The 14,748-nt window shown below is 37.6% G+C and overlaps 1 protein-coding gene across 1 annotated transcript; it reads right to left on the reverse strand.

Annotated features, from left to right (window-relative positions):
- Positions 1-90: 90 nt before the first annotated feature.
- klf3 (Kruppel-like factor 3 (basic)) lies at positions 91-13,836 on the reverse strand. The gene is given in 8 exon segments (XM_043241280.1): positions 91-2,559; positions 2,789-2,937; positions 4,342-4,483; positions 5,304-5,436; positions 6,342-6,467; positions 6,470-6,751; positions 7,823-7,881; positions 13,576-13,836. Coding segments are annotated over 7 exon segments (1,047 nt in total). The 5' UTR covers positions 7,856-7,881; positions 13,576-13,836; the 3' UTR covers positions 91-2,377.
- Between the last annotated feature and the right edge of the window lie 912 nt (positions 13,837-14,748).

Genomic DNA, 14,748 nt, shown 5'->3' on the forward strand with positions numbered 1-14,748 from the left:
CAGCCTGCCACTGAACACCTAAACTTGTTAAGCAATCAGGTAAAGCTCAGTTAAAAATCAAACACAATGACAACGCGTTTATACAAAATATTCACCATAAAAAGTTTATTGAATGATACATATTTCTAATACAAAAAGTGTCTGCACAATTTGTATTAAATTCACAGTTTGATATAATGACACAGCATAATATTCCCTTTGAACTGTGAAAACGTAAGTAATTTAGAAAAAAACAGAAGATTCACATCTTTATAAAAACATATATTTGTTTTGGATTAAAAATATATCATAATCATGCTTTCTATAAATTGCCCGTTCAGTCATTCCATTTAAAAAACACACACACACACACACACACATATCTATCGATCTATATGTACGTATGCATATGAACATTTCCATTATCTGATTATTTCTAAGACGTGTAGTACAGCTTTGCTGCGGTTTATACATCAGACCAAGAAACAAACGCTTCATCCTTTTTCTTTCTTTGACTCATCTCAATTGTTTCATCAAGGACTTTTTTTTCCTTTCTCATATAAGCTCCCCCTTGTTCTTTTCCTCCTTCAAAATGTTCTTCAAAATTGTCCTTCGGTTGAGAAGAGAAAAGAAAAAAAAAAAAAACAGAAACCGGTCTATTGCAAACTGTTGAACTGCTGTTCGAGCAGAAAGAGAAAAATACAGAGATACAGCCCAAAGCTTAAAGCTATTCACGGCCTCCCATTTACAGATATTTACCATTTCAGATCTGTTTTAAAGTGCACTGTTTCCGTTTACACGTTGCCCTTTACAAACATTTGTTCACGAAAAAATGATTTGCAAAACCTACAAACAGAAAAACAAGAGTACACTCGTCCCTGCATACATCCATAATTACATAACAAATATCTCACAAAGTGTTAGCAGTAAGACAATGTTACCCATAACCTAGATGAACTCACTCTAATAAAATAATGCCCCTTATTGAATGGTTCACATTTATCACATTTCTCCACCTAAACACCCCTCAGTGAAATAACATTTTACCCTTTTGAGCCTTGGACGCTGGATCTGATACAACACGACGCAACGAAATATTTAGGATTATATGAATATTCGTGATTACAGAAATTATTCAAATATGAATAATGGTGAGATTAAGCAAAATTAAGCTTCCTATAAATCCTTGCAACTAACAAGTATGCGCTGGATGATCGACTGTTCAGTTTTCAGAGCGGCCTGTTAAGATTTAAGACACCGTTTTGACCTTTCACGCATACTTTCTACCTGTATTTTTAAATGCGTTTATGTAGGGTAAAATCGTTACTATCATTTCACTACTAAATCATAAATTGTGCATGTGCATAGTTGCAAGAACTTACACAGTACATAGTACTTACGGTAATAAACTACAGTATTAATTCATGATTACAATTAATAAAACACGCCAATGTTTTACTAGGTACGTAATAGGTCAGGTGCTCCGAAGCTACTTTTGGAACCAAAAACTTTTTGTCACAACTTGCCCGTTTATACCCAGGGCAATAACTATAAACGATAAAGACGTAGGTCTAAAATGTAAAAAAAACAGAGTCTGCAAATATAATACAATGCAGATGACCGCAATGCGCGCTTAATAATAATTACCGTGCAATGGGGAGCACGCTATTTTAGTTATTATTATCTAGTCATCTTTATAGTTATCATTCTTGGTATGAACTGACCGACCCAAATCAAACAATCTCAGAAAATACATGAGAGTGCGAGACAATCAGCTTTGGTCCTTACACTGAAACATGAAACACACACACACACACACACACACACACACGTCCGAATACATATACAGGATCTACGTATACACATTCATTTTTGCAAACAATATAGAAAAAGAAAAAAAGAAAAAAAACTAATTCACATTGTGCAGGTTTGACCCGAGTTGCGTCTTAAAACAACATTAAAAGTGTGAAACTGTGTTTTTTTGTATATTTGTGTGTATTCTGCTTGTTTGTGTAGTGCTGTAGCTGGCACAATGGGCCCTCTGACCTGCAGAGGGCAAAATCAAACGAGAGAGGCGCGTATAGAAAGAGAGGACGCTTGGTATCAAGAAGAAGACTTGCCATTCGGTTTTATCTAAGGGTCATATCTACAGCGCTACTCCGTATCCGTGGTAGCGGTGCGAAAATCCACTTGGGTGCTAATTCTTTTCACGGAGCATGAGCTAGTCGTCGTGTGATCCGACGGCTCCGCTCTTTTCTTCTGATACGCAGCGTTTCCTGAACTGGATGGGGACGGGAAACGCAAAACACGGCCCTCGGCGTCACTGAAGATCAAGCTCCCCGTTGAGCCAGGGTTTAATCGAAGGTGCAGTTTCCGCTCCGTCCGTGCGTCGCAGTGCTCACACCAGCAGGTGGCGCTTCTTGTGCAGGGCGAGGTGATCGGAGCGGGAGAAGGTGCGGTCACAGTCGGGGCACTGGAACGGCTTGACGCCCGTGTGCTTCCGGAAGTGACGGGTCAGCTCATCGGAGCGGGCGAACTTCCACGTGCAGCCCTCCCACATGCACTTGTAAGGCTTCTCTCCTAAATGGTCACACAAAGAGACAGAAAGGACGTTAAAAGATTTATTTATTCGCCCGCATGAAGCTAAATGAGCATTTTCATCTTCATGTGGATCAATAATAAGATTAAAAAGTATTCATGAAATACAACAGAAATCTTTGAAAATGTGTTCTTGCTGTACAAAAAAAGCTTTGGCGAGCGTGCATTTTTTTAACTTAAAGTATTAATAAAAATGTATAAGCTTATCTACCTGTATGTGTGCGTCTGTGAGCTTTCAGGTGGGAGCTTTTGGTATAGACTTTGTTGCAGCCGTTGAAGTCACAACGATGAATTCGACGCTTCTTCAGCGGATCTGGAGACTCTACCTTCCTGCGTACAATCACTGAGTGTGGGTTTCCCCTGTTAAAGACAAAAAATTAGTGTTTGAATTGCACCTCTTGCTTTAAGCACCAGGGGTCAGAACCATTACATACAATGTACCGCAAAGCAGCGCATGACAGTGTTTTGTAGCAGGGGTATTGCGATTATTTATGACCTTAGCTCCACATTAGGTTTTGTTTAAGTGCGCTACACTTTTTTTGGTGCCGTCCCATGCTTCATTTATGACTTGTATTAGCAGTGCTTGTTTGCTCAAGGATAAATCCTGATTACTGCTCACACTTAGGCCTTAACCATAAGCAAATCGTCCCGCACCGTTTGTGCTACGGACATGATAATACATTTAGTTGCGCTGCCGGTTGAGTAAAAGCTGACATTTTTCTGAGTGACTGAACTTACGATTTCCAACTTGCAGACAATCAACCAATCGAAAAAAACGCCCATGCATTTACTTAAAAGGAACACCTTTTACTGTAAGTTCCTGCTTAAATACACCCTATTATTAAATACTACTCTTTCTTTCTCTCTCATCTCGCCGTTAAACCTCTCCATGCACCTCACCTTCCCTGTCTGTTTCAGCTACGTATTTTCAGTCTCTGTCTACAATGTCACTTATTCTCCCACTTTCTACCACTTGTGCCTAAAAGTAGCTGTTTTTTGGCACCGCACCCAATATAAAATGATCATTCTAATTTTCTCCTCCCTTCCTTTCTAAATCAAACGCTTTCTCCTCCCTTCCTCATAAACATTGCCCCTTTCTTTGTATTTCACCACTTTTTTTTTCTTTTAGTCACACGGTATGTCCATAACCAATGACACCAAACGCACTGGAAAACATCACACACGCACATAAAAGTGCACCAAAACAGCACAAAACATGAACTCTAAACTCTCAAGAATGCACTCGTATGCGCTCAAGCTCAGATACGTTTCTACCCCATGAGGGTTTGAAAATGCTTGGAGACACGCTGTCTCTGAAATGCATGCTGGGGGATTTTATCAGACACGCAGCAAGAGACATCAGATACAGAAATACATGCTTTACAACACACGCACACGCTCGTATGACTGAAAGAAAAGTGTAGGCCAAATGTCAAATAGATGTGTACAGTATGATTAGCGCTGGGTCTAATTACAGGTTTCTATATGGAATCCAGTAGGTTGTTTTCACAAACAGATGTACAGTGTGAAAAAAAGTATGTAAAAACATGCGACACAACCCATTAAAGTGACAAGCTGCGACCCGTCTCACAAAGAAACACGCACTCACATGCACATACACAATCTCATTTCGTTAAACCAACTTGTTCTTATTTGCAACACCGATTTTTTTAATCAACTTGCATGCACGCTTGTCGACCGTGACCATACAAAATAAAATAAATGCTGATACGATCTGTGTGCGTTCGAGGGCTCGGTACTCACTCATAATTCGGCAGGACAGTATTGACGGGCGAGGTTATTTCCTGGATGTGGGAATCCTGAGCGTGTTCAGGGTGGGGCTCGGTTTTGATTGGCTTGAGGAGCTCATGGTTGTCTGGAGGACTCTCTGACTTCAATATAGTGACTGATGACGAAAGGAGACGCATTTTAAGACCGTATTATTACAACTGTCACCTATCTAGTAATCGGTAGAAAGCGAAAGCATTTGGCAATGTATTATTTGCTTAATGTGCAATAATGTGCATGTGTGGGTAACACTTTACAATAAAGGTGCATTAACAATCGTGTATTAATAACTAAATGAACGCTTAAATCAACATGAACTTCAGGATTAAGTAATCAAGTGCTGTCCTTTAACTATCACAGATGTTGTATGAATTCATGCATATTCCTGCATAAGAATGGCACTTTTAGTGCATGTTAATGAATATTTCAGATAATCATCGTTGTTATGATTTTACTATAAGACGCACGTCATTACAAACTTATTCGTAAAGGGACAGTTTACCCAAAAATGAAAATTTGGCCATTAATTACTCTCCCTCATGTCATTCTAACACATTCTAACGTCTTTTTTCTAACAAACCAAATAAAGATATTTGTTTATGAAATCGAACTACCATGTTCAAGGCCCAGAAAGGTAGTACGGACATAATTAAAATAGTCCATAAGACATCGGTTGTGTATATATATATATATATATATATATATATATATATATATATATATATATATATATATATATATATATATATATATATATAACTGGTATATATATATCAAGCAACTATGAAACATACTAACTGGTAGTTATTGCATGAATCCATATGACTCCGGCTGTACTGCAGCAAAGGATAACACACGATAGATTCACTAATCATGAGTTCACGTCGAGGTATTAATTCAGGTATTAGTGCCTTGGTACACGATGCTATTCTTCTTACACTGCTTGTGGTTAGCAGGGTCCTCCGGTGTGACAGGTGATATCATGATGGAGGGGGACAGGTGGAGGGGGGGAGGGTAGAGCACAGGTAACGGCTGCAGCATAGAAAGCACTGGTACAATAGGTGTCAAAACCTGCATCAGAAAAACAAACACAGATGATTATCATTATCATTATGACACAAGAAATGTCAGTTGGTCTCTAGGTTTTAGATAAGATATTACAGATATTCTATCTGTGATGTCATTTATTGTTCAGAAGTTTCTTTTGTTATTTCTGAAGGATCAAGTGACACTGAAGACTTCGCCATCAAAGAAACAAATTATACCTAAAATACACTAAAAGAGAAAAAAAATCCTGTGCAACAGTATTTCATAATAATACTTTTTTACTATATTTGCAGACTTTAAAAAATGCACTACAAAACCTTTATTTGATAAACAAATGTTTTTCAAATATTAATAAGAAGTGAAGCACTGTCATTATAATATTGATAATACTTTACAAAAACATTAAACATGAACTAAAAATGAACAATGCTTCTACAGCGTTTAATAATTTTAGGTAATGTTAATTTCAGCATTTACTAATGCATTATTAAAATTACAAGTTTTGTTTGTTAACATACGCTTAATGTGAACTATGTTTAATTGTGAACTAACATGAACTAACAATGAACGACTGCATTTTATTAAATGACGTTAACAAGGTTTAATAAAGAGCGTAATAGATGTAGCGTTCACTCGTTTGTTCGTGTTAATTAATAAAAATAACTAACTAACAATTAACAAGTGACACCTTATTGTAAAGTTTTACCAAAATATTTTATAAAAACAATAAAGAAATCAATTTAAATCGGAAATAAATAAGCTTTAAATAAAACACGTGTACTGAAGTCACTGTACATATAAAAGGACAGTTTGTGACCTAATAACTAATAAGACTCAAATAAGTTTTCTGCCCATGTATACACCATGTAAATGTCATTGAATGGGAACACAGTAATCATTCAGTGCAATGGCATCACCACTATTCTTACCGGAGGCATAGAAAGGGCCAGTGGTGGGGTCAGCTGCCTTGTCTGAGATGACCCGGAAGTGCTTCCTGTTATAGAGCCGGAGCCGGAGCCGGAGCCGGGCGAGGACGTGACACCGGACTGGAGCTCTCATAAGGAGATGGTGGAGTGGCTCTGGGAGATGAAGCCAGAGATGATGAAGGCGATGAAACGGAGGATCTTTTGCTGACGGATAAATCGACAGGTTCATTCTGGGAGTGATGGACATCCTGGGACAGAGGGTGTGTGTGAGGGGGGCTCATGTAGGAGTAGTGTGCTGGGTGGTAGTGAGGAGAGTATAGGTGAGCTGTGGAAGTAGGGACCATGGAAGGGGACAGCACGACTCCAAACGCCTCAGATGCAGGTTTAATCAGGTAAGCTGGGTAAGTCAGTGACTGAGAGAGAAAGACAGAGAGAGAGACGTTAAAACACGCTGTGAACTTGCTAGCATATTTACACATTCACATGTACATAACTACACAAGCAGTCATGTAAAGCAGCTGCACTGAGCAGCGCTCGAGTCTGGGGACCATAAACCGACAAAAAAGACTAACTTTGAATGACTGAGTATGAGCCAAATTCAACTTCCCACCCCATATAAACTCCTAACCTAATAAGAAAGGAATGCATGTCCATCTGCAGCTAGAGGAAGAGAGAAAAAGAGCAAGTACGAGATGAGTTTTAGAGATACATTTTGCCTAATAATACACTCGATTCAAAAATATCCTTATTAGTCTCCGTAAACGAGTCTCGGGTATTTACCAAGAATTGGAGGATTCACGGATAATGCATTTAAACGAACAAACTCATGTCCCAATGAGACCAGGGTGCTCAGATGGCCATGTGCCAGGCAGCCCATTGTGTGAGTTGATATGGAAGATTTGTTATTGGAAACGGAAAGTAAAGCATTGTTTTCTTTAAAATCACATAAACCGAATGCAAAGAACTAGACAAGTATCAGGAAGGTGGAAGAACACTTCAGATTAGTCTAAAACATCTTCTAATAGACTTTAATCAGGTTACATGCCATATTGAATTTAACAATGCTGCGAGGGATACAATGTCATGCACTTAATAAAGGTCCTAGATCATGTCATCGCACCTTAAAACTGTTTACTGGAGTTTTTGCCTACTAAGAGTTTTTTTTTTTTTTTTTTTTTTCAGAAAGACATTTGGTCTGAACAATCGGTATGATGTTATACAACAGTACAATCCAATGAAAGCACTGTACACAGTCTTTTCATTCCTGTCAAAATGAAATACGGCACTACCCTGACTAATGTCTGTACGTAAAAAAATGACAAATATTTCTAAATTTGAATTACAGAGATTTCAATTATGAAGACTGAAAAATTAAAAGTACATTTTATGGTGTAGAAAAGGGTCTCTTCAAAACCTTCCACCATACCAAGCTTTTCTTTATAACCAATTTATTTGAGAGTATTTACCCTAAAAATTGTACTCACCATGTCTGCATTTATTGGGTCACACCTGAGCATGGCTGCTGCCACTGAAATCCTGGAAACTACAGAGACCAAAAGAAAAGTCCTGAATTAGAGACATGTTGTAATTCATCAGGAAGTCATTCTTCATTCCAAGCACACAGAAGCAGAGAAGCATGCGAGCGGTGCTGAAACACTAATCACTTAAAGTACAGGGGAAGTTAGAATGCCCAAGGCGATGAACACCGTTTGTGTGTGCTTGTACATAAGATTGCAACACTAATAGAGAGCTTTTTCCACCTGACCCACTTACCCAGCGGTCTCGGGAAAAAAGCACTGATTCATTCCCTGATCTCAGGGTGTTTCTTCAACAGGGGATTTTGTCTCTGTTGTTTTTTTATTACCTAACTGATAAATTTCCTCCTTGGTGTTAAATGGATAATGATGGGTACATAAAAACTTAAAAAGTATAAAAAAAAATTTATTTATTCCTTTTTATTAACTTACTTTTATGTTTTTGAATAAAAACTCTTATGCTCATCAAGGTTGCCTTTATTTGATTAAAAAAACTGTAATAATTTGAAATATTATGGCAATTAGATGTAAAATATAAAAAAACTAACATTTTCATATATTTAACATTTTTATAAGATAATAAATACTTAAATAATAATAAGTGCTCAATTTAATGTTTCCTCGCTGAATAAAATGATTGAATTCTTAAAAACTTTCAATGGTAGCGTTAATAAAACTGTAATGTTATATAAATAATATAAAGCACTATGATATTTCCTGGCTAAAGAGTTCAACGCAGTTTTACAAATGAGTCAAAGTTAATATATTCACATTAACGGAGAAGATTCAACAAATAAATGGCTGGTCTCAATCATAGAAGAACAGCACAGCAAACATGTCTACAACGCACAAGGAAGCTTAAAACAAAAGATGAAAGGTCTACAGCAGTACCAGCTCATCAGATATCTTAGATATGATCGTGTAGTCTTACGAACACAAAAGAGGCAAATATGTTTTGCTGTTTGATCTGTGTGTTTTGTTTGAGCCCACAAAGCCTGACAAAAAGATGCAGATGATACAATCTATAGGCACTATAGGTAATTTCAAGTAAAAATGACCTAGGGCTTTATTTCCAGTGGAATTCAGTGGAGTGCATGGACTTAAGGTAGGAATGGGATGAGAGACACTTCATCAGTGAGATGCAATGATATGTGAGCGCTTTTACAGTCCAAAGTCTGAGACAGAGATAGAAAGAGAGAAAGAGAGGGGTGAATGTAAAGTCTCTTTTTACAATCATTAACCCAGGGTGGTGCTGTTAAGACACACACACACACACACACACACACACACACACATAGAGAACAATCTATACTAGGTCCACTGAGTCCAGGTCCACTCCCAGCAAATTGAACACTCCTCAGTCCTCAGACGCACATATATAAACAGGATTACTATCGCAAGAGACATTGCCGATCACACACACACACACACACACACACACACACACACAGGCTTGTGAAACACTCCCATTGGCCCCAGGGTCAGGTGTGGGTTAACAAAACAACATATTGAGGTGTACACACAAACACAGACACACTCATCCAAACCTGAAACCAACAGTATAGAATTCCATACAGACAAAGAGACAAGCCAAAACACAAGACAAGTCACAACAAATGAGTTAAACACCATTCAATACCTCAGTTTGAACGCTTTACTACATGCAAGGTTTTGTAACTAGACTCTGACTTACCGTCTGTACTTTTTAAATGAATAGTTCAGCCAATAATGAAAGTCTGACCATCGTACCTCTTCACCGTATTATTCACCGCCGCGTTAAGCCTGTATGACTTCCCTCCATCAAGCACAAAATGAGAAGTTTGGCAGAATGCGCAGGCTGTTCTTTTCCACAGTAAAAGTTAATAGCTTGCTACCAAGCTACAATCATATTCCTTTCATATTTCATTCAGAATTCCACACATGCAACTCTACATAAGACAAGCGTTTTGTAAAATGGATGAATGGATTGTATTGTGTGTTCAAACCGAAAGTTACATAAGTTTGGAATGATATTAGGTGGAGTAAATAATGACAGAATTTTTACTGACCTCACTAACTAACCTCACATTCTCTTGTAAGAAAGGCCTCTAGCTATTAACTCAACTGGGGGTCAGTGAGATATATATTTTATATATATATATATATATATATATATATATATATATATATATATATATATATATATATATATATATATATATATATATATATATATATATATATATATATATATATATATATAATTCTCTTATGCTTATCAAAGCTACACTTATTTTATAAAGTAAAACAGTACATTGTGAAATATTATTACAATTTAAAATATTTAATGTATTTTAAACTGTAACTTTTCTTGTGATAGCAAAGATGAATATATTAGCAGACATTACGCCAGCCTTCAGTGTCACATGATTCATCAAAAATCATCCTAATATGCACATTTAGTGCTCAAGAACCACTTATTATAACATTTTTGCTTAATATTTCTGTAGAAACTGATACATTTATTTCAAGATGCTTTGATGTCTTTACTGTCATTTCAATCAATTGAATGCTGAACAAAAGTTTTAAGTCCTCGAAAAAAAAAGACCCCTGACTTTAAAACAGTGATGTATACTAATGTGCTTTGTATACTAACTTATCTGCAGGAGCATCAAAGTCTGCTAAGATCCTTCTTAGGAAAATTTAGTCAAACAAACAGCCCTTTTCCAAATAAGAGAAAGACATTTTTATATTTCGCCATCAGAGTTGTTGCACATGGACAGACCTCAGCAGGGAAAAGTAAACACTCGTTTGAATTTTTTTTGTTTGGATTTTGTCATGATTTTCTCTTCTCTATCGTAAGACAAAACGATAAAGTGAAGTAGAGAGAAGAGTTCGAATCTGTCCTCTGGGCTTGGCACAGTTCAAGTGAACTCATTACATTAATCATGAAGCCTTTCACTGCTAACAACGACAAAACACACACACACACACACACACACACACAGAAAAACAGCCTCATAAAATAAAGAAAAGTTAGTACATGCTTCACTAGGTGTTTTTAGTACGGAGAGGCACTAGTGCCAAGAGACTTCATAACACATCAAAAACAAATAATTATCGTTCTCGAAGCAATTAAATTAAGGTGTTTGAGTACTTCATTTTACTATAATTATAGTCTCTGTAAGTTAATAACTCAATCTGTTTTCTGTTTCTGTATAATTTGCTCAATACAAATGTTAAGAAATAAAAAATAAAAGATCTTTTGAATATCACATTAAGCTCTGTATGATTGAAGCTCTTAAACAGCGTGGCTAAGTTTAATATTTCCAATGTCATTATTTATTATTTTTCTTGAATGCTGTGGTGTGTGTTTAACCTCAGGCGGTGTGAAAGAGTAGCTGAGTCTGTGTGATATCTTATAAATTACCCACGTTCTTCACTCAACATTGCAGGCCGGTAAAGTAGGCAAATCCGTTAAGGCATACACACACTGAAAACCACAGAATGTCAGTGTTACGCTCTAATGCAGCCTCCTAGCGAAGAGAAACGGTCCGGTTTGCTGACATGGAGAAAATGCGAAGACCAAAATTACAAAGTACAGAATCTAATAGCAAAGCCATGTAAAACCCAAAAACCAAACTGAACAGCACCGGGTCGACGCACACAACCAGCGCTCTCATGTCCAGGTGCCAGGTGTCTGAGACATGCATGAGATCTGAGATTGAACGGGATGATCGCAATGTGAAAACCTTAACAGATAGGCTTCTATCTGACTGAAAGATAACAACACATTTAGACTGAAGTTTAGGCTAAAGACCAAATTTAGCAAGAAGGCCGCAGAAAGTTTGTTATTGTTTCCACAGTGAACACATAGAGAAGCTCTGCTACGTGGGGGCCATAGTTTCCCTTCTGGCCTTTCCTGAAACTAAAGAAAAAGAGAAAGAAAGACATGGAGAGAGAGAGAGAGACAGGCTGAACATTTTAACAATGGTATGCGACTCTGAAAATGATCCGCTTTTGTAGTGGAGTGTTTGTGTGTATGCGATAAGATCAGAGTATTGATCCAAGGAAGGAGTCGTGTGAGTGGGTGGAGGGTCTAGGCATGTGTGTGTGTGTGTGTGTGTGTGTGTGTGTGTGTGTACTCCCCCTAGGCAGCCTCCCCTCAAATGCTGAAAACAGGAAAAGAGGCTCCATGTGCCAGATGGAATGTCTGACGCAAACCTCAGCCTTGAAACAAAGCTCAGAATACAACAGCCTTACTGACCCTGGGACTTTGACTATTAGTTTTACTGTATTTTTTATTTACACTATAAACTCTATGTCAACCACGCACATACAGGAGACATAATCTTCATACGAATTCAAAACACAAAAGGTGGGATGTTCAGATTTTGAAAATCCACACATTCTAAATGCAGGCCTAGCTGATCACAAACTAAACCAGTTATTGCAAAAATATTTGGAATTGGCCTTAAAGCCATATTTATAATATTTTTGAGTTATACTTTTGCCTTGTTCAACAAAAACTATGTATGCCGTGCAACATTTGTCCAGACTTTTAATGAATACTTTAAGTGCCCATATAAGATTAAACGATCAATAGTTCATGCACATTATGTATAATAAATGCATCAAGGTGTCATAACATATCTAGCTCTCTATATACAGTATTAACTGAATTCATGCAAAAAATGTTTTGTAAACATTTAAACTTATTGTAAAGTGTTGCAGAAGTCATAAAAGTGACAACTGTTTAGTTAAAATGAATCCAACTTAGCCAAAGGCATATGCAAACATGATCCTGCACACATGTACATATAGTGCGTTTCATTTGCCTAAAAATTATATTTGCATGTAAGTTCTAGCACTGATCATGAACTAAGCTGAGAAGCTAGAAATCATGTCAAAGCTGATACAATATTCAAATTTAAGTCAATCCATCAGTGCAACTACGGCAGTGCCAGTACCAGTTCATGTCAATATTAAAAAAAATGAGTAAGTGCCAAAAGTGCAATATTAATAAAACTAAACATAATCAAAACATCTTCATTGTTTTAAAGTTGGTCAAAAACACAGCTCAAATGCAATTCATGCAATTTTGGTAAATTAATTGAATTCACCTCTTCTTTGAAGGACATCCTTACTAATTTATACAGTTTTGACTTTGTGATATTGTTGATATTGTTTGTGATATCTAGGGGGTGTAACTGACCAAGGATTATTTTATAAAAAAATTCATAAGCAAATTAAATTGTATAAAAGTTATACGTTGTTTAAGTCACCCCTAGAAAACAGTCTTTAACATTAAAGACCGAATGAATCTCTGAATGCTGGTAAAGTGTTTAATGAAAAGTTTGATTAAGCTTTGTACAATCACGACTTTTTACAACACTTGCCGTTAAATTCATGTTAGCATGGGGCGAAAAAAATCTATTCATCTTTTCTTTTTCTTTCTTTTTCATATAAACACGAACGCAAAGACGACGAGGTTAAACTAGACTCTTCAAGCATTTCTTCTTTTTACAATCTCGGACATCCTTATCTGACACTGACCCACAAACATCTGTCAAAACTAAAAGCGCCCGTATCGTCCAGCCTATTTATTTAGCTAAATAAAAGATCGACTAAGATGTTACTGTTCGACTGAAATATCCGCGACAAGACCGTGTGAGTCTGCTTATTTTACCTCAGACCATACATTTCGGTACACGGTAACTTACTTGTCAGTAAATATTCCTCAAGTGAAAAGTGCGCCGTTACGAAGGACCGCAGACGACGGAGACAACCCGGATCACGCTGGCACGAAACGCATCCAAGTGACACACTAGCATTTAGGCTGACGCCGAAAAAACTTCCCCGAGAGTTACGAAACAACTTCTTGTCCGAGTGTTTAAAGTGTCCTGAGTGAATTGCGCGTCTATCACATGATTAGGGCCGGGCGCTCGCGGGAGGTGAGGGTGGAGACAGGAGGGAGAAAGGGCTGGGTGTGTGTGTGTGTGTGTGTGTGTGTGTGTGTGTGTGTGTGTGTGTGTGTGTGTGTGCCTGCCTGCCTGCCTCTCCCTCTCCGCCCTTTCCTTCCTTCTCTGTTTGTCTCTCTCTATCTCTCCCTCTTTCCCTTCCTGACAAGACACGCCTTACAGAGTTTCAAAGATCTAACAAGTGTGGATAAAGGTCGACTGCTTCTATAACAATGGGTGAAGACAAACGGCTTGCATTATTTACAAATCATTGCAAATACCCAGCTATATTGAAATATACATAGCTGTATGAAATAGCTTATTAGGGTTTTTTGTCTTTAAAAAGCCCAGTCAAACGGTAATATGGTCGAATGTTATATTCTATTTTAACGTATTTTTAAAACGTAGGCTGGCCATCATTATCATTCACACTCAGGTATTAATGTTCTCCACTGACTTTAACGTGCATTGAGGTTGCTGCTTCGCAGTGAAGGCACACGGCAATAAGATTATACACCGAACCTGTCAGTCACGCTAAGGTGTGTGTGTATAGACTGGTTGCTGAAGTTATTGTATGCTGGAGTTGTTCCAAGTCATCAGCAACAATAACATATCGCGTACCTGATGACGCCAGCGCACATAAACCCAACCTGTGTCTATTCACCCGGAATAATAAAGCAAACCATTGAGATTTACCAGACCTTTACCAGAATTGCACTCGCCACCAATGCTCTCAGCCACCCACATATTTCTCTATCTCTATTTCAACACCTGCACAACCAATACTACACCATTCTTTTCTTTTTTGGCAGTTAGGGGCGTGGAAGTGGAACTGGCGAAACTCCACACACACAAGTTTGTACCCACTATGCACGCGTGACGATGATTATAGATGCGATCTCTAGAATTTTATGACTACAGTGCTGTTTGCGTGTG

The sequence above is a fragment of the Puntigrus tetrazona genome, chromosome 1, assembly GCF_018831695.1.
Source record: "Puntigrus tetrazona isolate hp1 chromosome 1, ASM1883169v1, whole genome shotgun sequence".
Taxonomy (NCBI): domain Eukaryota; kingdom Metazoa; phylum Chordata; class Actinopteri; order Cypriniformes; family Cyprinidae; genus Puntigrus; species Puntigrus tetrazona.